The sequence below is a fragment of the Benincasa hispida genome, chromosome 8, assembly GCF_009727055.1.
Source record: "Benincasa hispida cultivar B227 chromosome 8, ASM972705v1, whole genome shotgun sequence".
NCBI lineage: Eukaryota > Viridiplantae > Streptophyta > Magnoliopsida > Cucurbitales > Cucurbitaceae > Benincasa > Benincasa hispida.
In genome coordinates, this window is record NC_052356.1 from 44,254,734 (window position 1) to 44,281,998 (window position 27,265).

Below are 27,265 nucleotides of genomic sequence, written 5' to 3' on the forward strand. Positions count from 1 at the left end.
TGGAATTTTAGATTTATATACTCTCCATCTCGATCAAATCAAAATGTTTTAATTATTTTATTGAATACATTTTCAACTTCATCCTTGTACTCCTTGAATGGTTGGACCATAAATAGGTTGTTCATTAGAGAAGCGATGGTACTTAAGGAGACAGAGGTAACCTAGGGGTATAACGGTAATTTAACCCAGCTGGTGTTACAAAGACTCACAAAGGACTAACTTGCTATCATTGGTCTATATCCATAGACACGAAAATTTATCTGCAATGAGAAGGGTGCAGTTGTGGATCTTTTATGGAATGTACCCACAGTTAATGAAGATTGATTAATTTAGTTAATGAGTTTAGCCAATTAATCTCATATTGTTGGAGCTTTTGATCTGTAGGTCCATGAGGTCCCTTTCCTAGCTCGTAAAGAGAATTGAGATAATTATGTCTTGAATAGAATTTGAAATGTTCAAATTCACTTAGGTAAATAGTATAATGTATAGTGACACATTATAATATAAAATTTATCCTTTAATTAAACTTTATAATATAAATTTAATTCTAGATATGATTCAAGATTAATTTATGGGAGAATAAAATATTTGAAGGAGTTCAAATATTAATTTAATATGAATTAGATTCATATTAAAACTATAGGCTAAAAATTAATGTGTACTTGATGCACATTAAAACTAGGAAAATTATAATGGGTGGCATCTCACACCCCGCCCAGACTACCCGCTGAGCCTAGGAAAGGATATGACTGCAGCAATTATCAACCCTTTTGTTGACACTTACTGCCTAAAATCTCTTGCGGAAATAACTCTGATACCAATGAACAATTTCAACAGTCACCTGATTAAGTCAAGGAGACAATCAATAGCTGATTAAGTAGGCCCATTTTATTACAACAATGTAACGTTTATACAACTCCAAGACTTAACAATAAAGTCTATAACAACAATTGTAAAACCCTCCGGAAGTGTAACTGTGGCATGTGGCAGACCTTGACCTTAGCAGCATCCTGGAACTCCTCACCTTTTGTTACTTGGGGGGGAGGGAAAAAACATAAAACATGGAAAACATGAGCTATAAAGCCCAGTGAGTGGTGCCTTTAGATAAACAAATAACTTTGACTACATAAATATACTTTTGAAAATTAATGCATAGTCAACAAGAACATTACCACAAGTTTACAATTATTTCTCCAGCCAGACTGCTGGATTATCCCCAACTCAACTGCTGGTTAAAACAATCAACCCCAGCTTGACCGTTGGTTATTACATAATATGAACATCCCTAGCTTTACCACTAGTTATCCCTGGCATGATCATACCTTTTCCCAGCACTTTCACATGTATACTAAAGTAATGTATCAACAATTCCTATGGAAACTTTCCATGTACCCTATTATCCCGCCAATGTGCACATCGACTATTTTTCCTCTAGCTATGCTTAGGTAATTTGACTATATTTCCCGCCGGTCATCACCGACTATCATTTCCCGCCGATCGAAGCCGACTGTATTTTCCCGCCAGCCGAAGCCGACTATATTTTCCCGCCAAGTACCTTTTCGAGCACGCTAACTATACATCCCGGGTATAATTTCAGTTTCCAACACAAACATACAAGCAATATCTTAACAAGCATAATAACAAGACAAACATATATCCCTGATCATGCCATTTTAACATTATCCCCTATATATATTTACCTATATATATAGAAATTACATAAAAAAAATACAACAACATAATAACCACTCACCTTGGTTGGTTAGGAACTTTCCTTTCCGAAGTTCCTTAGGTTTCCTTGGCTCCCTTTTGAACCCTAAATTCCATATTAAATTATCAGCTTAGATTACTCAGAGTTCCATACCTTATTTTAAGATACTTCCTTATGAAAATATGTTCTAAAATGTCTCAGGAAGCTTACCTCAAAATCTTAGCTCATAACTTCTCGTGGTTTGGCCGAAAAAATCAAAACATCAAGACTAGCCCAGCTTACCCAACAGCTCGACCCCTCTGTTTTTTCCTCATTCTCCAGCCCGATTCCTTAGACAAAAGCTCTACCCTGAAAACTAGGCTCTTATAGCTTTCACATGGCTTTGGAATCACTCCAAACGCACGATTATTCTGGGAGAACTCCTCGTCCCAAGTTGATGCTACTTCCTGTCCTTCATTTTCCCTGTCTCTTATACACATCTAGATGTGTATAAGAGAATGGCTTTGGAATCACTCCAAACGCACGATTATTCTGGGAGAACTCCTCGTCCCAAGTTGATGCTACTTCCTGTCCTTTCTGCCCGACAGCATCTCCCCTCTTGGAACCTCTTGACCAACACATGGTCTTGCTACCAACGCATAGTCTCCTCCCAATACACCCTTCTTTATGTCCTTTGAAGAGATTTTGAGTTCTCATCTGAAGTCCTTGGCCCTATTTATATGCATCCAAGATTGCTCTAGGGTCGACACCTTCTACTTGGCCACATGTCCAAGTGTCTCTTCCTTACACTATCAACGGAATCTTGCGTCAGCACGACCCAAGGTGTCTTCTTCTCCTTTTACCAATGCATAGCCCTCAACTTTGCATGTCTTCTTATGCATCCACTTCATTTGCTTAAGGCTTAAGATTTCTTCCCAACAAGCCACTTATCCGGATGACATCCTTCATATGCATTCATCTTTCATATGCGTTCATCCTTCCTATGCATTCATCCTTCCTATGCATTCATCCTTCATATGCGTCCATCATGCATTCAACTAGTATGATGACCAACACCCCTTTTTCAATGCATACTGCTAGCCTCGGATATCAACACATAGTATACCATCAATGCATAGTAGGCCATCATCGCATAGTATACCATCAACATATAGTATGTCATCAATGCATAGTGTATCATCAACGCATGGTTTATCATCAACGTAAAGCAACCCTTGGCTCCACTTGGTTTTCAACTCAACACCATCGCTTCTTCTACAACGCAACCCAACTCACTTACTTTTTCACCACAAGCCTTAACAATCGCAAGAGACAACCACCATGCGTCCGACCTAGCTCTTCCTTCACATGGCCTATGCCTTAGCAAAGTCACCGCGTCCAACGTATCCATCATGCATGCCATCATCTACTTCCAATGCATAACACGGTCGCATGGTGCCAATGCATAGAGCAGTCGCTTGGCATCAACGCATGGGATGGTCGCGTAGTCCAATGCATCCATCGCGTCCAAAGCAACCATCGCGCCCACCTGCCGTCGTGCCACCGCAACCTTCCAACGCATCTCTTTCAGCTGTCTGCCTTCAGCCGTATGGACGCATACCACTGCATTCCACGTATCCAAAGCATCCATCGAACCCTATGCATTGTCTAACCTCCAAAAGCAGCGGCTGCTGCCTGCGTTATTCTCGACCCTACTTCAACCTCTCCCTTTTCCCAAGTAATCTATCAAAATTTTTATGGCCAACGCATGGCAATGCCTAGTCCCACACTTAGTTATTTTCACAGCATGGTTATACTTAGCCACATCTTCATTAGTTATGGTTTATTTCCAAAGTACTTAAATTCTTTTTATCACTTAGGGATCTTCTTACTATTGTCCTAGAATTTAACTCTTAGTTAATTCCTTAACCACCTGCTTAAGTAAGGAAAATGGAAATCCGGGTCTCACATGGCAAAACTATTTAGAGGAATTAGAAATGCAAATTGGGTTTTTTAGATTTTGCTTAAATAAAAAAGATCAAACCTTCATTTTAATCTTTTTGTATTCCCATTTAACCCTCAAAAGTATTTCCTCCTCACGCACACCCTAAACCTTAAACCCTTTTCTCAGCCATCTCTACCACTTTCACTATTCTTTTTTTTTCTCTTTCACTTTTATGTCTCTCCCAACCAAATGCTCTGCTACCACCACCATGACCACCAACCCCAACACCATCGCCACCAACTCCATCGTCTCCTCTTCACCCATTTTCAACCCCTCCTCCATCTCTTCCCCTCCTATGAAGAAAACCGAATCCCAACCACTTGATCCCAACAAGAATGGCCTCCACCACCACGACCACTCTTCTTCCAACATTATTCCCGACGACGCCAATTTCGACCCTTCCTCCATGGTCTTAGATGAAGATCTCAAGCTCAATGACTCCCCTCTCATTGGCGCTAGTCGCGCCGTTGCAACCAATTTGTCCCGTAAGAAAGCCACTTCCCCTCAACCTACCAAGAAACTCGTCATCAAACTTGTCAAAAGTCTGTTCTTTCAATTTCCTTCTCCCTTCCTCTTCCAGGGGTTTATGCAAATTTATTTCCTCTATTTTTGTTGATTTTTCTTGTTAGGTTTTGTATTGGGGTTTTAATTTATGGGTTGATTGTTTTTTGGATGTATTGCAGTTGATGCCTATTTGCAACATGGATTATCCCATGTTCTAAATCTTGCAATCAGTAATCAACAACTAATTTTTTAAGTAAAAATCCAGATAACAATAGGCATAATTGGCAATCAATGTCAATAATAGTCAAACAACAATCAGATAATAATCAAACAACAATCAAATAGTAATCAAACAACAATAAAATAGTAATTGATATCATTGACAATCAAATAACTATTAATATCAAATCGCAATCAGAAAACAATCATATAACAAATTAGTATCATTAGCAACAAGATAAGTTAACAATCAAATGAAAACCAATATCAAATAGCAATAACATAGCAATCATTATCAAATTGTATTAAGTAACATTAAGAATTAGTATTAGATAGTAATCAAATTGCAACCAGATAACAATCGATATCATTGGCTAATTATCAGACAGTAATTAGACAGTAATTAGACAGTAATCATATAACAATCATAGTAATCACATAACAAATTCTACGTGGAAGTCACTGAATTTGTGAGGGAATTTTTTACTTTTCTGTTTCAGTGATTAATTTATAACTATGTGACAAAGAAAATAGAAGGTAACCAAAAGGCAACAAAAAACTACGAACTAATTGACAAAAAAAAGGTAATCAAATGATAATATAAAAAATTAGAAGGTAATCAAATGATAAATAGAAGGCAATCAGGAGACAAGTAAATTACAATATCATAAACAACTATAAAAGGATAGAAGATGATTGGATGACAATGACAACAATATAGCTATTAGATGACATTATCATAAACAATCGACCATGTGTCAAAGAATAGGAAGTTATTAGATGACGATCAGAAGGCAATCAGATAGCAATATCATAGACTAGTAACTATGTGTCAAAAAATAGAAAGTAATCAGATGACGATCAAAAGGTAATCAAATGGCTATTAAAAGCCTAACTAATTGAAAAAAAATAGAAGGTATTCAAAGGACAATCAGATGGCAATCACATAGCAATCAAATTCCAAGCGTAAGTCTGTGAATCAGTGAGGCCAATTTTTTACTTTTCAATTTTAATGCCCCATTTAAATTGGGTTGAGTTGACCGTTTATGTTGTTTTGCTAAATTTATATTGTGTGGATATGAGCCTAATTTTTATAACTTATTTTGACATGTTTGCAAGTGCCCCTTAAAACTATAGGTTATGAGAGAAATACAAATGAATATAATTCATTTGTAGGTTAACTTAAATATTTGATATTTAATTTGGTAATTATTTAATTGGAAAGTTAAATAATTATTTCGTTTGGTTTGATTTAATTAAATCAATTGAATTAAAACTATAGGTATTGTGAGAAATGTTTCATTTAGATATGATTTAAATGAAATCATTAATTAAATAAAATATAATTTATTATTTAATTTTAAATTAAAAAAAGTTAACTCTCACATAGAGAGTTGACAGAAACGTGGGATGACACTCACGTTTCTCTCTCTCTCTCATTTGATTAAAAACCTGCAAAAGCATATTGTTTTGAAGGTAGTGTGTGCTTATTCACATAAGTGTTCTATATACAAAATCTCTCCATCTCTCAAATTCTACTCCTTCTTCACATATTCATTTGGTTCCTTCAAACCATTATATTGAAAGTTCTCAGAGAATAGGAAGGAAGCCCTTTCAGTGGTGTTGATTTGAATCCCTATTGGAGAGTTGGTGATTTTCATTTGGTTCTACAAAAGTAAGTATTCTTTTCCTTTTCTCTATAGAATTTATTTTTAAGCATGCTTACCTAGGAATGACACAGTAGGCTGTATATATATTTTTTGTCTCCGTGATTTTCTGAATTTCCTAGTATACAGGTATTTCACAAATTCCTAAAATAATTTTGAGTATGGTCCTATATTTCTTTCTGCTACGTTAAGGATTTGATCCCTACAATTGGTATCAGAGCCATCTCGTAGAACTAATTTAGGTTTATGAAATTTTCACTAGGTTTTGGTGGGATTAATTGCATTGTGAATGAATGTTTACGGTAGTCATAGAATTTCATGTTTTTTATTCGATTAAATTGTAAAGGCCCTTACATTTTTTGACATTTAATCATGTAATTCGAGTCTTCTATAAGTCCGTGTCTAGAATTAGGGTTGTAATCGATGAAGATCAAGACCGATTTTGGCCAAAAATGGAAGAACAATCGACGAACTGCCCAAAATCACATTTTGGTGTCGAGCGTTGCAATGTTGCTCGTAGTGCTACAACGCTACGACACATGCGAAGCTAGGGTTGCGTTGCACGTGTTCAGCTGTGGTCCACAGTGGTTTGGTCTAGCTCAGTTGGTTCAAAGTGGTTTGGTCCAGCTCGGTTGGTTCAAAGTGGTTTGGTCTAGTTTACACTAGGTTGGCTCGGTTCGTGGTTTTGGGGTCTGGTTCGAAGAGGTTTGGGTTGGTTAGAGTTGGTATGGTCCAATTTTGGAGTGGTAGAAGCATTTTTCTGATAAAATTTGCATAATTATTATAATTTATTGCTTTAATTTATCCCGGGGGGGCCAAATTACCAATTCATTTGTTATTTAAATGCTTTATGGATACCATTTAGATACATCCCACAATAGGTTAAGTATGTTCATGCATTTTTTAATATGTTGTAAGTGTAATAATGTATGGTTTTAATGCATGATATGTATATAATTTCATGAGTTATTTAATATATTTGATATGTTAAATATATGAAATTAGAAAAGCATGATGCATAACATTACTTAGGTAAATATAAAGAGTTATATTTATTTATGTTTTGTGTATGTATGGTTGATTTTCATGAGTTGTTTAATATAAGTTTTATATTAATAAAATTGAAAATCAATTTGCATTGACCATGCACATCCATAGTTTAATATAATTGTTATATTCAAGTCATGAAATGCATGTAATATGGTTCTGCTGGTAATTGGAATTTGATTGTTAATCAATAAAGCCATAGAAAGCATAATTATAGGGCTAATAATTAATTTTGTAATAGTTATAAAATTGATATTTAGTAATTGTCTATCTATAATAAAGAGTTGCATGCAAACTTAGGATCTTAGGGAATTAGAATTAATTCTAATAAGATTAGATTAATGTCCTATTTGTGTTAATAGATTTAAAATATGATTAATAGGACAAACAAGACTTTAGGTTATAAGGGAGCTCTATCGATGAAGTTCTATTTAGGTTGGGGTTATTAAGATGACGGTTTATGGAACTTCTCCTACCTAGGAACTGACTCGGAACTTGAGTTGAATTAACCTTAGTCTTGTTAGCATGTGATGTCACTAGGTTAATTAAATGGTTTAATTCACCTAGAACATTAGAATAAATACCTTATTATACGAGTTGTAATAGGCATAGACTTAGATAATTCATTAGCCGAAATTTAACTAAGTATAATAAAACCCTAAAATGGTAAAACAATTAAGTGGGAGAAAAATGGTATATGGGATATATCAATTTTTAGCTCTCACGTCCTTAAGATGAGTTCCATGCTTGGCTTCATGTCGCTCTGGGCACAACCACCCTTCGAAAAGTGTTTACATGGGTCAATACCAAGGTGAATAAGGAAAGTGTTCATAGTAAGTGGGAGAAGGACACGTGTCAATGTATCCTACGGTCTTCTACATTAGGTTACACCATAAGATTCATATGACCGTCTGCGTGTCATCTTGGAGCTGTCATCCCTTCAGAGGACTTAATCATATGATTTGGAACAACAGAAACTCCAGTAATAGATAGGGTTTCTTAGGTTAATCTTCAATAGTTTTCTTTCCTTACCGTAGCTTATTGAAGCATACCTCTGAGATCCAAAAATGGTATGGTCACAGTTACGGGATCAATTAAGCTAGTCAATAAATCCTTAACCGAAAAACGGTAGTTAAGAACTATAGGAATAAGAGTTATTCTAGTATTAGTAATTAGTTGAGATTGTCTTGATTCAAGGGAGGGGTAGTTGATCACCATTCGGTGGTTATTACTCTAAACTCCTAAAGTATCGTTGCAAAAACTAAATCAATAGTTTAATTAGGGTTCTTTGATTGCTTTTTTTTTTTTTTTTTTTGGGTTAAGGCAAATATAATCGATATGGTCAATTGTTTGTTATTCGTTTTAGCATGTCTTCCATAATTATTTCCTTGCTTAAGAATGAACAACTATCTACGAGTTTTAGGGCATAAAACCCAACAAACTCCTACTTGAACTAAAATTCTAGTCAGTGAGATGTACATAATATCAATAACCCAACATAGCGGGAATGGTAAATAAATATTGAGGTTAACGCCCTAAATCTCGTAGGGTCTTATAGTTTGTAAACATTGTTGAACAAACTTATTATGTATTTAATAAAATATTTGATATTTTATTCATTATTTATAAAATATATGATATTTTAGTTGCATTAACCACAAACCAATAAACTAACATCCAAAGTTATCTTTGTAACTTAAACATTTATGTAGAGACATAAGGGTGGATCATGTTTAAGTGATAACCTAAATGGTCTGTAGTAGATGGATAAAGTTGGGTACCTTATCCTGGTAACACTACGAGTATGACCCGCTTTGTAGGTATTACAATTGTTGTAAAATGTTACAAATGATCTGATCCTGATCATTCATGTATAGACATGCGAGCAGGGATATTCTATATAAAGAAGTTTGTATAAGATCAGACCACGAAATGTTTAGTCTCATTATATAATGTTTATATTTCACCAGGATGACCATAGGTAACATGACCTGAATCCTGAGTGAGTTGTGAACTCCTGCTTATGAGGGCAGTCCTTTGATTTGTATGGGTGAGAGTGGCCAGATTGCTGAATCAACAAGCCTACCATTTTGGGATTCGTCTGATTGGGGAGCTAAGAACACAACTACACAAGATGGAATTCACTCCTTCCTCGAGGTAGGGGTAAGTAGATAAATTGCTCCCTTAAGGGTTGATTCTGGGTCTTGAACAATGTGGCGCCACACCCTATCCTAGCCCGAGAGGGGTTAGTCATAGTTGGACTATGATTCTATTATTCATTAGAGAGATCAGTGGTACTTAAGGAGTTAAATGTAACTATAGGGGCAAAATGGTAATTTGGCCTAGCTGAACTTACAAGCAATTTTTGAAGAATCATCGTACTGTTGATTGGTTATATCCAATAGACACAGAAATATATCTGTAGTGCGAAGAGTGCAGCTGTCGGTCTTTAGTGGAGTGCCCGACAGTTAACGGATGGTGAGTGATGTAACTAAAGAGTTTACTTAATTATTAATATACTGTCAGAGCTTCAAACTATATGTCCATGAGGTCCCCTTGGTAGCTCAATAGAATTTAGTTGAGAATAATTTTTTGGATTAATTTGAATTGTTGTTCAAATTAATAGAGGGATTTAATTATATATGATATAATTAAGTTGTTTCGATTATATGTGATATAATTGTCATAATGTATTTGATACATATGCTTAATGGAAGGAAATAAATATTTAAATGAGATTCAAATATAGTTTCTATAAATTGGATTCATAGTTGTTAAATTTAGTATAAATAAGATTTATATTAAATGTCATACAAAAGAGAAAAAAAAAACTATAGTTTATATTGTATGTGATACAATATTAAAACTATAGGTTATATATTATATTTGACATAACATAAGGTATATATATATATATATATATGTATGTATGTATGTATGTATATATGTATGTATGTATGTATATATGTATGTATGTATGTAATATAATAAGTTAGTTATCGTATTTATATTTATATTATTATTATTATTATTTTAATAATAGGGAAGGGAGTTACAACTTCCTTCCCCATCTTTTCTCTCCCACCCACATTAGTGGGTGGTGGTTATTTTATGGCAAGTAAAAAAGAAAATATTATTCTTCTTGATTACATCGGTGTTGGAAAATTGAGAAAGAAAATACAAAAGTGTTCTGTGGTTTTTGTCTTGGTTTGGTGAACATTCTCAATCTTCCTCCTCTACCCTAAGTTTTCCTTTTTAACCAAAATAGTCAGAGCCCACCACTCTTGGATTTTCACCCTGAGAATACCAAGGTAACGTTTGTGGTAGTGTCCAGTTTTGTTCAAGGTTTATCTTGAGGAAGATTTTCAAGAAGTTCGTGATTTGTTTGAGGAAAAAATGCGAAGAAATGTCTTCAAAGGTAAGGTTTCTTGAAACTCTTTCTTTTACAGCATGCTGTAATTTAGAATTAAACACATATCTTGTTATTTGTTTACTATAAACTTTGAATTCATTAAAATGGAATTTGGCTAATCTGCTTCCGCTCAAGGTTCTCCCCATTAGAGTTCCTTCAATAAATACAATAAACTAAGGCATCCATATACCCATACACATCTCTCATTTGTCCTAGATTATACAATGTACATCTCCCACTTGGTCCGATTTTGCACTGGGTTGGCTCGATTCGTGGTTTTTGGGTTCAGTTCGAAGTCGTTCAGGTCGGTTCAAGTTGGTCTGGTCAGGTTCTAGAGCGATTAGAAGCATTTTTCGGATAAAATTTGCATATTATTGTAATTTATTACTTTATTTTATCCTAGTGGTCAAATTACCAGTTCATTTGTTATTTAAATGTTTTATGGACGTCATTTAGATAAATTCCACCATGGGTTGAGCATGCTCATATATTTTTTTTTATATATTATAAGCGTTATGATGTATGGTTTTAATGCATGATATGTATATAATTTCATGAGTTATTTAATATATTTTGATAAGTTAAATATATGAAATTGGAAAAGCATGATGCATGATATTACTTGAGTAAATATAAAAAGTTATATTTATTTATGTTTTGTGTATGCATGATTGATTTACAGAGGTAAAACAGTAATTTAACCTAGCTGTAAATACAAACAACCTGTGAATGATTGACTTACTAATTATGGTTATAGTGGATAAAAATATATCTATAGTGAGGAAAGTGCAACTATCGAGCTATAGTGGTATGTCTCAATAGTTAACAAAAATCAATTAATTCGGTTTAAAGAGTTTAAATCAATTAATTATAAATTGTTTGAGCTCATGAACTGTAGGTCCATAAGGTCTCTCTATTGACTCGTAAATTAAATTTTGAATTAGTGAATTGAGCAAATTTGAATTTTTCAAATCGAAATTAGGGTTTTGAATTTATATTGTTCAAATTTAATTTAGGGTTTAATTGATTATATTTGATATAATTAATGCCTTTATTTTTTAATGAAATTGAAGAGTTTAAATTATTTAAATGTTGAATTGCATGAATAGGATTCATGTATTAATTAGGTGTTTGATTAATTTAATATTTGATATTAAATTATTATTTAAATTATTTAATTAATTATTTAAATAACTTTTTTCTTTTTAAAATTAGAAAATTCGTAAATAAAATTAAAGTTGTTTTTATGAAGATCATTTTTTAATTTTATTTTGAAAAATAAATTTTGTTTTAGAAAAAGAAAAAAAAGGAGTTAGTGGATTAATCCACTAAAATTAACACATAAGCCTAAGAATTAATGCAATTTGACACTTAGTGATTGCAAGTTTTGAACATTTAAATATGTTCAATTTCTTAGAACTTAGGACATGCAACTTGAATTTTTTAGAAAATTTCTAAATTTTTCCTTCGAGCCCAGAAACCTTATTCAACCTCACCTTAATTAATTTCAATTCAGTGTTTTCACCACACATTCTAAGCTAGAGATTAGTAAAGAAACTCCTCTTGGTGTTCTACCGTGAGTTTAAAGATCTAATTAATAGATTTTAGCTAGAATTAAAGAGTTTTCACCAAAGGTAATGTGTTCATGAAACCCTCTTTAGAAAATTATTTTGATGCTTGCTTTTACTCAAATTAAGTGTAATTTAAGTGCTTATTGATTCTGATTTCTTTCGCTGCTTATCAGTTTACTCTATCAATTGGTATCAGAGTATGATTTAAGTACTCAATTATCGTTAATTTGAGTTTAGTGGGTGCATTTCTAATGAATCATTGGTTTATGGTCCCACCAATAAAATGAGTCTCTCTTAACCATAGAGAGGGTGGATCCCCTTTGTTCAAGACCAGGAGTTGGTACTTAAGTAAACAGCTTATTTGTTATCCCTAAAATGGGTAGGAGTGAATTTTGTCTCGTAAGACTATGTCCCCAGCTATTTATCCGGTCTTACCCCTAAAGTAAGTGGTTTATTGAGCGGCGATGTTGAACCACTCTCACCCATGTAGATTAAAGGATAGTCCCGAATAAACATGAGTCTATAGTTAGTTCAAGATTGAGATCGAGTTACCTTAGGTCATCGAATTAAAATAGTCAATTTTAACAGTAAACGGTCGTTATAAAGAAAAGTGACTATTTCGCGGTCCGATCTTATGCAAATATCTTTTGCGTAGGATACCTTCACTCGCATGTCTCCACATGAACGACTTTGGGATCATATCATTTGTATCAATATACAAAGCGAGCCGCATCCATAGTGTCTCTAGGATAAAGTACCCAACCCTATCCATATACTTATAAACCGTTTTGGCTATATACTCAACTTTGATCCTCTTTTATGTCTCTACATAAAGTTTAAGTATTCATGTTATAGCCATGGGTTCATTAGTTTATTGGATTTAGAAATCTATAAATGCAATTTACATATTCAATAACAACTTTATTGAAAAAAATCTCGATAACATCTTTATTGTGAATAGAATATGTTTAAAGTTTACAAACTGCGAGTTTTAAGACATTTTCCAAAATATAGCTTATCTAAAATTGAGTTAATTGTGCAAGAAGAGAGATAAGTACCAAATATACGAGTAAATTTTTATTTATCTCGATATTAAGTGTCTTTAGTTTACTGCGAGATTGGACATTTCCATATTGTACTCCTTTATGTTCTCATTACCCTTATACCTCATAGAAGTTAAAGAAGTCAAAAGACTACTTGCTTTCTCTTTTTCATTTTTAGCAAAATATTTCTCAATTTAAGAAAGAAACTTGTTGGCATTTTCACTTTCCATGATAGAACCCCGAAAATATTGTGGAATGGAGTGCCTAATGATCATCAAACACATGGCACTTTGATCATTCCTACTTCTCAATATTAGTCGTATTCGGTTGTTCCTTAGAAGGTTTACTGGTCCTTACTGTAAGGTCCAGATCTATACACCCGAGAATCTCTAGGCTTTCCTTCTAAATCTTGAAGTTCAATCCATTCAACTTAGGAAAAATTCAGATTCCTAGATATTTAAGTAACACCAACTAAATTAAGGAACAAATAAATAAAACAAATACTCAATATTAATATAATATGTCATAAAATAAAATATGATAAAATAAATTTCACATATACGGCAGACCCTTTAGCAAGATACATAGCACAACATTGATGTCTAGCCTTTGGGCAAAAACACCAACTGTTAATAGTACTCTCAACGTAGTAGTCAAAGTACTCACAATAAACTCTATAAAAAAATAGTCTTTCTTTGGATTGACTATTTTTCACATGAATAATCCTTATAATTGTCACATACTCATTACCATATGCATATCCATAATTTTGTCAAATAATTATCTTCCTTTGGGTCAATAATCATTCGCATAATCAATGAATATGCACATCTTATATTTTTAAAATAAACTAATTTAAATACTTGAGGCTATTTTGGATACTAAATATAGTAATCTTAAATATATTATTGTACATAATGGGAGAAGATCACCAAAAAATTATTAATCAAATTTAAATTTAAATTTGGTTCTACTAAATTCGTCAAATAAAATCCATTTAACCCTGATTATTTTAAAAAGTCCCAATTTTCAGCCAACTTCCGCAAAAGAATCCATATCACATAAACAATTACAGACAAACAGTTAGAAATATTTAAGGAAGCATAAAATATGATGTCAGTTGCACCCTGCACAGAAACCTCTAGGTCTGCACTCCAAATTCCATTTTTTACCTCTATTTTGAGTCTTTTTCACAGAAAAAAAAATCACAAACAACATGGACTTATAAGATTCGATCTACAAACAATTTGCCCAAAATAACGAGCTTGTACAATGATCAAATCAAGATTAAACTATAAATCTATAATGTCAAAAATTGAAAACATCTATTATACAGACCTCAAACATTTTTACCGAATAACTGAATAAAAAATATAGTAAAGATAAAAAGCCTGGCAATCTAACATGAAATTCATGCTTTGATATCACTTGTTAGCACAATTACTTTAAATCCATATTGAATAGATTAACCATAGAATCATTCATGCCAAATTGTCAAGAATAAATAACATAATAGATTCCATTGAGATTGATGATAGCATCGAGATGATTATAGCTTTAAGATGATCACTATAGTCTTCCTCAACCAAAACTCTGAATGCCCTTGGATCTCTCTAGATGGGATCAAAGACCGAGTGCGTATTATTTTGGTACTTTTGGGGACCATAGTCTTAAAGTCTCTTATATACTAGTTCAATTAGAGTTCCCATCAAACTCTAATTAACTAGGAATGAACTTTTACCCATTAAGTTCATACTCAATTAGAAATCTAGGGCCTTAATTAATTAGATCACGTAATAAGATTCAATCTAATAAAATAGCCGAACGTGATAAAATATTAATCCACATACATAACACATACTTTAATTATACGTATTATTATTTAAATATGTCAAATAGTGAAGGTTCACCTAGAATAAGTGAGAGTTCTCAAACATAGTTGACGTAGTTTCTTTTATCATCTAACTTTTTTTTAGTACATTAACACTTGAAATATGGTCTCATGCGGTTGACCTAAACCCATTTTGTTAACCCTTAATTTGTTTTACTTTAGTCTATAAAATTTCAAAATATTTATTTTGGCTGTTCATGAATTTTTATGATTTAATTTATGATATTTAATTATCAGAAGCTTGTAAAATTTACACTATTGAATAGTATATATGCTAAATTATTACGTATTAGTAGTATAGAAACTAAATTCTTATCGACTAAAATTCATAGACTACATTTTTTTTATTTCTTCTTCTTATTTATTTTTTTTAAGAGATTACTAAAGTCTTTTTAACCTATACTTTATTGGATACGAAATCATAGCAACGTGTAAATCGCATGTGAATGTAAGCTTATAAGAGTTGGGTTTAGGTAGACAAAGCTCGTTTCTCTAGTCCCTACTCATACGCCTGCAATCGTAGGGCTTCCAAAAAAAAAAAAAAAAAGAAGAGAAAAGAAAAGAAAAGTAAAAAGGCGAAACCAAAAACAAACTCATCGGAAACTCAAAATCCCGAAGAAGGGAGAAATGAACAATTCATATTACCAACATCAATAGAAGCGAAGAACATGGCGGAGCCTATGGAAGACAACGACGGAACCAACAGCAAGGAAGAGCAAGAGGAGGCTTTGGTCGCTCTCATCGATCATCGTTGCCGTGAAGTTCAAAATCTCAAGCAGCGTATCTCATACTACACTTCACAGGTCTCTCTAACTCAATATTCTCATACCCGTTTTTTATTCACTTCTTTTCATTCGACTTTTGCTGTAACCTAAGACGAATTTCTGGTTTACGTAACTAGAAATTGAACATTGTATTCAGAGAATTGCTGGATTGATCCATGTAATCTCTTCCCCCGCTTTTCTTTTCAGCATTTTCAGCTTAACCTTAATTTCGTAACCATCTGCAGCTTGAGGAAGCGGAGAAGAGATTACACGATTCAGAATCTAAATTGGCCCGGCTTCGACGTCAGGGCAATGGAGTGTCATCCAAAGATTCTCTGAAAAGCAGAGCTGTGAGTGTGAAAGTGGAGCAGATGGTAAATGAAGGTAGCAGGCCCCATCCAGTGTCGAAGCCGGAGCTTGTGATTCCGGCTGTGGTTCCAAAGACTTCACAGAACAGTGCATTGGCTGGGAATGGAGCAAAGATTTCAAATAGCTCTAGGGCTCAATCAAGTCCTTCTCATATTAAGAATGTAATTAAAGTTGAAGGGGACAGAAATATTGGCAACTCTTCTCTTCGAGAAACTTCGAGCACTTCTGACAGAGGGACAAAACGGAAGCTTGGTAGGATTCTTGTTGGTTAAATATTCTCTCTATGTTCGTTTCAGTTGTCAGCTGCAAATTCATTTGCCTTTTGTTTATTATGCATATCTGATTCATCATACTACTACTCTTTTGTGGTAACTGCTAAAATTTTAACTCTTTATTCCAGAACAGCAGTTGAAGGAGCATAAAGAGTTGATTCCATTAATACGTAGCAGCTCATCACCTTCTCAAATCCGCTGCGTTGGGAGCAATCATATCTCCAGTCAGCATAAGAGAAAGTTGAGAAGTCTCATCTCATGCCCAGTAAATGAACAGCTATTTGTGACAAGGTAACTACATACATTGAGAGAGGCCGAAGAAACCTTTACTTAAAAACCGGGTCTCCAGTTCCTTAAAAATAATTTGTCCCTTAAGGCGAGTGTCTCATCAAACGTGAAGGGAAAGTGACATTTCTCTTCTTCAGAAATTCTCCTATTCACTTCTCTTCAGTTACTACCAATTGTACGGTGATCAAGAGATAATCCTTATATACTTTGTGGTGCAGCTTAACATTCCCAATATTCTTCAGGTCAAGATTAACTCAGATTCCACATTGAACTATCATAAAATATTTCATCTTAAAATTTCATCTTTGGTTAGGCTTGCTGTATGTTAGGGTCGATTTGATAAAAGGTAGCTTTCCACTGGAAGGAAAAGCAAACTAAATATTCAAATTATTCTTAATCATCATATTCTACATTTTCGTTATTTTTACTTCTCTGACTTTTCACCCCCAAAATGATGAAATGAATAAAAAAAGGTTAGGATCCCACATTTAAGTATTCCTAACAAAATCTTACCTGAAAGACTTAGATAATAGAGTTCATTTAATGGAAGGGTCCCAACCTCCAAAAAGTATACTTACCTTATCCAGCCTTCTAGTTAAATACACCAATTTAACCTTTTTGTGGTATTGAAATGTTTATGTGTTACAGTGCCCTGGATGGAGTAGTCAACTTGTGGCAGTTACAGGCTAGAGGGTGAGTGCTGATTATTTCCCTCTTTATCCTATATCATATCTTATCTACAGCTATCATCTTCTAGAGTTATAAGGCATAACCATTCTTGTTTGAGTAAGAACTTCTTGCCATGTTAATTGGTGAATCTGGAAAATAGTACGTGTTTATAAGAAGCCTCTTTAGATGAGACGTCGATTGATCTTCTAATGTTATAACCATATCATTGTTGGTTTCTATGAATTAAAAATGAATATGTGATAGTTTGTGCAAGTTAAGATGATGCTTTTAGTTGATGGAGGGTACAAATGCTCATCTGCTACTTTGAGATATATAGTTTGAGTATAGAAATGCATTTTTAATGTGATGTAGTTTCCTATTGGAGGAGTGTATTTGTAACTTTGTACGATGTTATTAACATATTGCAAAATGTTTAGTGAAATACCTCTGTCAGTCATCCCTCAAGGCTTGGAGTATATCTAGATGAAGCACTTCTCGATGTCTTCATAACTAGAGTCTCTTCTCTAGTGCACAAGTGACATAATCTTTTCCATTTTCTAACCAAATATAAAAATGCTTATGAGTGTCTGTCCATTCCTCTTTGCCCACTCCCTCTTTCACAGGTCAAGTGCCTCTCTACTTAGTTCCGCTGACTGCGTATCTCCAAAACAAAGAAGATGGCCAGAAGATATAGCCTGGCATCCAGAAGGGAATCGTGTATTTCTTGTTTACAGTGCTGATGGTGGGGACTCTCAGGTTTCAATCATGAATCTGAACAAAAGTGAAGGGGTATGGTTTATATTAGAAATCAACATTTACCTTTGGCATGCATATTTCTGGCAAGGTGATGATTTTAGTTCTTAGATGCATATCTCTTTTCTGAGACAACTAAATTGTACCTTTCCATATTTAAGAGTTGTTAATTTGAGGTTTTTGGGACTAAGGTGAGTTATAATGTCTGTACATTAACAGAAATCTCGTATTACTTTCCTTGAGGATAAACCTCACGTTAAGGGCATTATCAACAGCATCATTTTCTTGCCTTGGGATAGCACGTCTTTTATCACTGGTGGAAGTGATCATGCCGTCATACAATGGAAAGAGAAAGATGGAGAGAAAATATGGAAGCCAAAGGCATTGCACAGGAACCTGCACTCTTCAGCAGTCATGGGAGTTGCAGGGATGCAGCAGAAGCCAATTGTACTTTCTGCAGGGGCGGACAAGAGAATACTTGGATTTGACGTAAATGTTGGAAGAACAGAGTTCAAGCATCAGATAGAAAGCAAATGCATGAGTATATTGCCTAATCCGTGCGATTTTAACCTATTTATGGTCCAAACAGGGTGAGTTTTCTTATACTAGAATTTGCTTTTTATGAAAAACGAGTTGCCTTGTGTATAAATGCAAGTGATCCTAGATTCCCCATACCGTGTCTATGTGCTGTATTGTTTTATTAGTGGTGCAAAAAATTGTGCATTCTTTGCTAGCGGTTGAATAACAGAGAGTGATTCCTTATGCTAGACATAAAATTAGAGGTAAACATGATTAGGCATGACGGTGAATTACAAACTTATTCCTAGACAAAATTCCATCTGTTCTTTAGTTCTAAGATGGGAATTGCAAATATTTTGGCACATACCTCTACAACCTCTGGAGCATATTTAAATTGTGCAAGAGTGATATCTAAAATTTTTTTGTGAGAAATTAAACTAGTATTTACTCAAAGGGGAGAACAAAAAGAGATGAGGAAACCCCCTAAAGCCAATGGGGTTTAGAGAAAAGAATACCACTTGGCTTAGGAAATTCTTTGGACTTGTACACTAAGTAGAGGGGGAAAAAATCTCACTAGGTCCCTGAAGTCTTCAAAAGGAGCATATCTTGAAACACCCTTCCATTTTTCCGAACCACAATATTCATCAGAAAGCCGTGACATTATTGGTCCACATGTCTTAGCTTGGTCTCTGGAAGGATTCACAAAGAAGTTGGATTAGAGCCACCAGTTTGTCTTTGGAATGCACCGGCTGCAAACCATGTAGTATCATAATAGCTACTATGGGTACTACCCATCCACCAGGATAATTTATTAACTAAGATCAATAAGTTAATTCGATATCTTGCTATCAGTCTCTAGGCCTAAAAATGTATAGATCATTGACTTGACAACTTCCCCAACTTTTAGCTTCAAAAAACGATTGGAAGAAAAGATGATTTGGACTTGGTCATTTACAAAGAAAACGCTAACTTGGGGATAAAGAGTAAGTAGGGATCGTCTGTTCCACTTTGTTGCAAGATGTGCAGTTGATCTGCTTGGGCTAGTACCCACATATAGAACGTCATTTTTTAGGAATGTTAGCGTACCAAATAGCCTTGATCATGCAATCTTGAATTATCGAAGAGTTTATCCATCTGGAAGAGACCTAAGAACTAGGATGATTTTCAAGTAGTGAAGCCTCCACAGTTCATAACCCACCTTTTAGATTCTGAAGAATTATTAAAAACGACATGCCATCTTGAAGCAATTCGGACAGAATGGCCATTACTCATCTCTAATTACTGGGATTTCTTCTGAACTCAAGATTCCACCCCTGAAACTCCTCCAGGGACACCGATAAAATGGGAAAGGTTGACAAAAAATTGCCTAACTTAACAACTCTGTAGGTGCAGAGCCTCGGAAACAGCAGCCTCAATGGACTTCCATGATGCCAAGAAACCTCCCATAACAATTTTTAGCTTGCATCTGTACCATTTGTCCACCTCTTGAAAATGGTTCGTGGATTGGGAACGTTCTCATCCAACTACTAGGGGTCAAGGGATAGTTGCTAGCATTAACTTTCCTGCAAAGAGCATTAATTTCCAACATAAACCCCCAACCTCATTTAGCAACAAGGGCCAACACTCCTCTTTTCAGAGCTGCCAATACATTAATTAGCTTTCGTGCGAAATCTATTAAATTAGAGGATTTCACCTGACTTGACTTCTGAGTATTATATTTTGTGAGCAAAATATTGAAAGTATTTACAAATTCTAGTAGTATTGATTTGTTCCAAAGATCTATATTGCCAGTTGAAAGCCCCTGTTTCCATCATTTGCTTCCATTAAAAAAGAATTGTGGAGATAAAATCCCAACTAAATTAATATAGGTTAAATTTTACATCAGTTAAGCCAGAGAAAACTTAAACTAAGTACTTCGATTGTTTACTTAAATCTTTTGCTTGCAGGACTCCAGGAAAGCAACTTCGTTTATATGATATCAGACTTAGGCAGACAGAACTTCATGCCTTCGGGTGGGAGCAAAAGAGCAGTGAATCTCAATCAGCATTGATAAATCAAGCTTGGTCGCCTGATGGTTTGATTCTGACATCTGGCTCTGCAGACCCTGTGATCCATCTGTTTGATATCAGGTACAATTTGCACGCGCCTTCTCAATCCATAAGTGCTCATCAGAAACGAGTCTTCAAGGCCGTATGGCTCCATTCTCTCCCCCTTCTTATTTCCATATCTTCTGATCTCAACATTGGATTGCACAAAACAGCGTGAAGTTCCCCATCTGGATAGTTTATTTGCCCATTGGACTTGTTTAGCCTTCATACTTTTTTTTAAGGGAATAAATTTTTGCATAAAGATGAGAAAATGAATGCCATCCAGTGAAGAAGGATTTTTATTTTCGTAGTTGGAACTCACAAAGCGGTACTGCAAAGCTCCATTTGTTGTTGAGTAGTTAGAAGTGAAATTACAGAGCTCAATTTTGTTGTTGTCTTGAAGTGTTATTGTGTACTGTCTAATTTTGAACATTGACAACCTTCGCATTAAATGTTTGTCATCTTTGTAATATTAAAGAAAGGAAATTATATCGTTTCAATTTTGTTAACCAACATTTTACAACGATGACTATCGATATTATGTCCAAGACATACGTTTGAGCTCACCCTTAGTATCGATATCAATTCCAAATGTAATCACAACTAAAGTTTTCAGAAAAAGTAGAAAATTTATGCCACGGTTCTTTAAAAATTGAGTGATAAGACATGTAGAATATAGATGGGTTGGGTGACCCCCAAAAGTTAACAAATTTACAAATTTTTATATTTTATATAATACAAGACAAAAGGAAATTAAGTACGCACTTTTTAGGAGTATTCTCACTGCCTTGTAAGTAGGTTATGTAATATGCATAGTAAAGCACCGTTACATCATTCCCTCGGGTGAAAAAGACTGGAAATTGTAGCCAATATCATTCGAAGTAATGTCTGTGGGGGAAAAGTATATTGCTCAAAATTTATCCTGATAAGCCTAACCTTTATTCACTATCTCTCCGGCAAAAGTCCTCTATCTTTCTGGCCATGATATGTTTGAACATCTGAAGATATAACTAAACTAAGTTATGGTTTGAATCTTCAGGGGATATATCTGAGACGAGAAAAGAGGACAAAGTTACTGTGTAGTTGCTGACTGAACTTTGTAGTACGTCCACTGGAGAGGATGTCTACAAGAGTGAGCAGTCGACAGCCATTTTGCTTGCTTTCAAGAATTCGAACAGAACTTTCGACTTTAATAACACATACAATAACATTTGACCAAAGAATTAACGAGAGAGGAAGACAAAACAGGACGAGCAAAATGTAAAATTTTATTTCAGATAGAAAGGGGGATGGAAATTTACATTAGATAAGAAAAGTTAATTGGGTGACTATTATTGCAAGACAAATGAACCCTCTATTCTTTTCTCCGTGGACGGCTGAGAGAAATTTAATGGAGAAAACATGTCCTTGAGACTGGAGGCTGGAACTGGCTTGAATTCGTAAGGTCCTTCTTTTGTTCCCCAAACCTGTAATGAGCAGCAGATCATACATTAATTTACTTGAGCTTCACAACATTTTCTCCTTTCTAGTGAAATTGAAATATGTATGTAAAACGGATTAAACCTGGTTTCCATCTTCGTCATAACCCCTCTCCCAGGTATGTACTTCATTATTCTTTAGGATAGCAATTTCGGAAGTACAGTAGGCTGCCCCATTCTGTCAAAAAAAGGAAGGCCAATGGTAAGGGAAGGGAATAATACTTATTACTGGAACGTTGCACTATTGCAATAGGGATAACTAGCTTCTGAGTTTTACTCTTTAACAATCTCACAGATAAGAAAAACAAAACATATTATGTGGAATGACGATGGAACGTAGATATACTGATGCTCTTACCCATGAATTTGGAAAACCACCAGGTGGAGTCGAACCTTCATACAAGCAACGTTTTCCACGATCACAACGCTTAAGATGTAACGTAGTTAAATGCTCTGCAATGTCCTGTGCACAAAAATCTAGACTTGTATGAGATTCATCTCGCTACATCCAATCCAGTTTCAGTGAAGAATAGAGTTAATCTAAGAATGATAAAATAATCGTCCTAAGGAGTACCGTAGGAACAAAAACAGATTTTGTTTTGACCTTAGAGAAAAAATGATAATGCTAATCTTATAAACTCCACAAAACTATACACAAGAGCTTCGTAAAAGACTTAAAACTCTGGTATATGATTCAAGCAAGAGAAGCATCAAAACTCTAATTTCTGCTTCTTACTATTTTCACAACCATGTTTATCTTTACCATTCGCTAGGGTACAGTAACTTATGTACACCTGTTTTAACTTAATCTGAGTGTCTTATTTCATCACTTAACCACTCATTCTATGCATTAATATCATTAGAAATTACTATAAGAAAAGGAACTTGACCGGGTCATTAAATTGATTAGAAGATTAAAAAAAACTGCTGATTTAAAATCCAGACCAATTAATTACGATCAGCACTAAACTCACATATCCATATATTCAAAATTGCAGTCTGATTCACAGCTGCAGTTCCAGTGGTTCAACCTGGTACTTTACAGAGACTATGACCAAACTTTGTTCTCCCCTGGATGGCTTGGTAATGTCCAATATCCATGCCTATATTCACGTTTTTTTAATTCTCTCAAGTCTTAACTGTGGAGCCATGTTAAGTTCACTAAAAGAATCCCACTTATACTTAAGTTTAGTTCCCTGCTCAGAACCAAAGTTCAGCTTTTTACTTGATCCAACAATGAAAAATTGAGGCCCTGGCCAAAAACAACGTTGATCAAATGGGGTATTAAAATGACAGGTTAAAGCCAGATACTATTCGGAGTTGAAGCAGCTCTAGGAGGACTCTGTGCCATATATTAGGAGTAGGCCAATTGAAAAGCTAAATAAGCATATTTTGAAACAAACTTGTATAGATATATTCAAGGAATAGAAAATCTGGTGGACGTCTTGAGTGGATGGCTAACCCCGACGATTTCTTCGGGAAGAGGACGTTGGTCTTTTGTCCGATCACAAAAATTCTTGTACTCCTCCATTTCCCGAATGGCGTATGAGCTTAGCTGCAAAGTGAACAAATGTAAGAAACTTTTGCAGCATGCATGTTACACAGTACAAACAAACCATAATGTTGGCTGCAAATGCTGCAACAAACCAAACCAACGCCTATAGACCTTCGGAAATTTATAGCATAGGAATACATATTATCCATTCACACCAACTACAAAACAGCATATGTACTCACCTCCACATCACATTTCATCTCTTTTGAACAAGGCTTCACCGTATAAAACCTCTGCAACCATAGAACTAATTGAATTATTACAGGCATAATGAAGGAAAGTTCAGGAAACTGCACATAGAGTTATCGATGGTTAACTTTATTTTCCTTGATAAATTCCAATTTTCAAACTAGGGAAGAAGGTGAGATAATAATAATACCTGGCGAAAGGGTTTTTGAGGAGTTCTAGAGAAAGCCTATCAACCACAAAATAAAATGAGAACTGATCTGGGAAAGAGAATCGCTAAATGGAATATTACCGAGCAAGAAGAGTTCTAGACTCACTTGTTCGAAGTATAACACCGTAGAACCATCGACCATTTCAGCTGCAGGGCACGTAATCATTCTAAAACACAAGAATCAAAATCACTAATCCGTAAATTATCCAAACTACAGTTCAAACAGAAGGGACAATAAATCCCTATTCAAATAGAATTAAAAAGGGGGTTCATCATTCAGTAGAAGACTAGAAATTGAACAATTCACACCAACTAAACAACATTCAAATATTACGTACCTGATATTGAAGTAATTATCAGGATCCCTAGCTGCTTGCTCCTTTGAAAACTATCAAAAAAGAACAAGAAAACAAAAAATTCAGAAAGGAAAAGAGTGTTAACGCAATTGGGGTTTTGCAAGAAGGTTGAAATCAGAAACCTTCTCGCCAGAAAGGGACTGAGAAACGAAGCGGGCATGATCCCATCGCGTTGTGGACTTAGTAAGGCGTTTAAGCAAAAGAGCACCTCCAACCAGTACCAAAGTCTTCATTATCAAACCCCCAGCTCTGTTCCATCCTACTGAGTTGTTATTATCATTATTTGAATTGGAATCCATACCCATAGCTTGGCTTCCTCAGCTCTCAAACACCCATCATCCCTAATCTTCTCCAGATTCCCCAAATCATTCGAAGCACGAAATCGAGCTTCAAAGAGTAGAGCCAAGAATCGGCGCACAGAGAAAAGTTGGAAGCGACGGCCAAATGGAGAGAAATTAGGAGGTGCGCGTTCAATTAGTGCCGTCAAACAGAAGAAGACCCATTACTCCACTTCCCATTACCAAATTTTGGGCGTCGCACATCAGGACGAGATCTTCTGTATAGCATCTTCTCTTCAATCTCTCGATATATACACAAAGAACGGCCGTGGCCACAGAAAATGAGTGCCCCCCCCCCAATTTAATTCGTAGTTGGAGATTCCTAATATCCTCTGATATGTAAAATACCTTCAAATCAAATGCACTTTTGTAATTGGCAATTTTAATTTAGTTTTTTTTTCAATTTATAATTTAAAATTTTGAAAATAAAGTTTGGTTAGTATCTCATTTTTATTATTTATTTTGAGTAGAATGAATAATTAAACTTGCGATGTTCGGAACATCCTTTAAAATATTATCATTATAATAGAATCAATCAGAACATAATTCAACTGAATTTAGACATTATTCTTGACTAAGAAAAATTAAAATTTCAAATTTTCACCACTTAATATCAAAGATGTTTTTTTAAATATAAAAAAAATATTTAAAAATATTTACCTTTATAGCAAAAAATTCCAAAAGTACAAATACTTTTGGAACTTTTTGTTATAAAGTAGAAATATTTTTGGGATTTTTCTATTTATAAGAATTTTCCAATTTTAAATTCTAAAAGAATGAATAGTAGATATTTTTTATATGTATGACAAATGATCAAAAGAATTCACATAAATAAGAGATGTCTTTGGTTAGAATACAGAAACAAACCACGGAAGAAAAACAGGACCATTAAGCATTTTAATTCATTAATTTTTACTTCAAATTCAGCATGTTTATAAAAAAGAGAGTTTTAATACTAAACTAAAAAGAGATTTTTAATATTAACTTTTACCTCTTGAGCCACAATCTTCAACTGCAATCTCTTTTTCTTTTGGTTGTGAACCATTACAAGGTCTTCTCTACTATTCTCTTGGATCCTTAGATTGAGTTGTGGGACTCAAAACAAACATGAATTAGATAAATTGGAGGTGAAAAACTGGTTTTTCAACAGTGTGAAGAACACTTCTTCAAACACAGGCTTATTTGTTTGTGAGCTAGTAGGGGAACCTAATAGACCTACAATTCATAGGCTCCAACGATTTGAGATTAATTGGCTAAACTCTTTACACTGAATTAACCCTCAATCGTTAACTACTCAGTCACTCCACTAAAGCCCGTAGGTACATTCCATATTGTGTCCACTCGATATAACCATGATTAGTAAGTTAACCCTTTACAGGTTGTTCGTAATAACGGTTGGGTCAAAAGGTTGTTTTACCCCCGAGATTACTTCTTGTTTCTTAAGTCCAACCGATCCTTTAATGAACAATTGGTTTGTGATCTGATCATTAAACTGAGTCTCTCTTAGGCCAATGAAAGGGTGGGGTCCCTTGTTCAAGACCTAGAGTCAGCATTTAAGGGAACAACCTCTTTACTATCCCTGGAAGCGGGTAGAAGTGAATTCCATCTTGCACCCTATGTCCCCAGCTATCTACCTGGTCTTACCCCTGAAATGAGAGGCTTATTAAGCCTACGTTGTTAAGTCAATCTTTACCTATATAAATCTAAGGATAATTCCAAATAAACAGAAGTTCATAGTTAGCTCAGGATTAAGGTCAAGTTACCTAGGTCTTTGTTTTGAAATAGTCAGTCTTAAACAGTAAACAACGTTATAAAGTAAGAGTGACTTATTTCTTGGTCCGATCTTGCGCAAACTCATTGCACAAGATGCCCCCACTCATCATGTCACTACATGTACGAATTAAGATCACTTTGTCTATAGTACTTTACAACTCCTTGTAACAACTACAGAGTGGGACGCATTCGATAGTGTTACCAGAATAAGACACCCAATCTTATTCATATACTATAAATCATTTAGGCTATTTACTTGAACTTGATCCACTTTTATGTCTCCACATAAAGTTCAAGTACTCATATAATAGGCATGGATCTTTTAGTTTATTGGATTTATTTCTAAAATGAAATAAATAATTCATATATTCAGTACAATTTTATTGAATCAAACTTTAATAATAATTTTATTGATTTCAAGAATGAGTTTATTGTTTATAAATCACGAGTTTTAGGACATAAAATTTAACATCTTCATGCTTTATAAATAAAACAATGGCTTAGAACAATAATTATAAGTTACATGGATGACGAAATGGGTCGTTCATATTTACATATTTACAAATATGTCATACAAATAATTAATTAACAAATATAG

The 27,265-nt window shown here is 34.5% G+C and overlaps 2 protein-coding genes across 2 annotated transcripts; one reads left to right on the top strand and one right to left on the bottom strand.

Annotated features, from left to right (window-relative positions):
• The first annotated feature begins 15,532 nt into the window (after positions 1 to 15,532).
• LOC120083196 lies at positions 15,533 to 21,279 on the top strand. The gene is made up of 7 exons (XM_039038840.1): positions 15,533 to 15,852; positions 16,059 to 16,434; positions 16,583 to 16,745; positions 17,391 to 17,435; positions 18,035 to 18,200; positions 18,384 to 18,754; positions 20,630 to 21,279. The coding sequence occupies exons 1-7, from the start codon at positions 15,718 to 15,720 to the stop codon at positions 20,946 to 20,948; spliced, it is 1,575 nt and encodes a 524-aa protein (XP_038894768.1). The 5' UTR covers positions 15,533 to 15,717; the 3' UTR covers positions 20,949 to 21,279.
• A 738-nt stretch (positions 21,280 to 22,017) lies between these two features.
• LOC120083695 (chromophore lyase CRL, chloroplastic) lies at positions 22,018 to 25,210 on the bottom strand. Its single transcript, XM_039039535.1, has 9 exons — positions 24,679 to 25,210; positions 24,539 to 24,588; positions 24,307 to 24,367; positions 24,183 to 24,218; positions 23,986 to 24,036; positions 23,711 to 23,803; positions 22,607 to 22,711; positions 22,334 to 22,426; positions 22,018 to 22,236 (listed from the first exon to the last, which is right to left on the bottom strand). Exons 1-9 carry the CDS (start codon positions 24,859 to 24,861, stop codon positions 22,102 to 22,104), a joined length of 807 nt encoding a protein of 268 aa, XP_038895463.1. The 5' UTR covers positions 24,862 to 25,210; the 3' UTR covers positions 22,018 to 22,101.
• Positions 25,211 to 27,265: the final 2,055 nt, after the last annotated feature.

Bases quoted from the DNA above. Each gene is read 5' to 3' on its own strand.
- LOC120083695 (XM_039039535.1), bottom strand. From the start codon at position 24,861: ATGGGTATGGATTCCAATTCAAATAATGATAATAACAACTCAGTAGGA. The intron at 24,368-24,538 runs GTACGTAATATT...CTTGTGTTTTAG, and splicing joins GATAATTACTTCAATATCAG to AATGATTACGTGCCCTGCAG. The intron at 22,237-22,333 runs GTTTAATCCGTT...TGCTCATTACAG, and splicing joins ATGACGAAGATGGAAACCAG to GTTTGGGGAACAAAAGAAGG.
- LOC120083196 (XM_039038840.1), top strand. From the start codon at position 15,718: ATGGCGGAGCCTATGGAAGACAACGACGGAACCAACAGCAAGGAAGAG. The intron at 16,435-16,582 runs GTAGGATTCTTG...TCTTTATTCCAG, and splicing joins AGGGACAAAACGGAAGCTTG to AACAGCAGTTGAAGGAGCAT. The intron at 16,746-17,390 runs GTAACTACATAC...TATGTGTTACAG, and splicing joins GAACAGCTATTTGTGACAAG to TGCCCTGGATGGAGTAGTCA.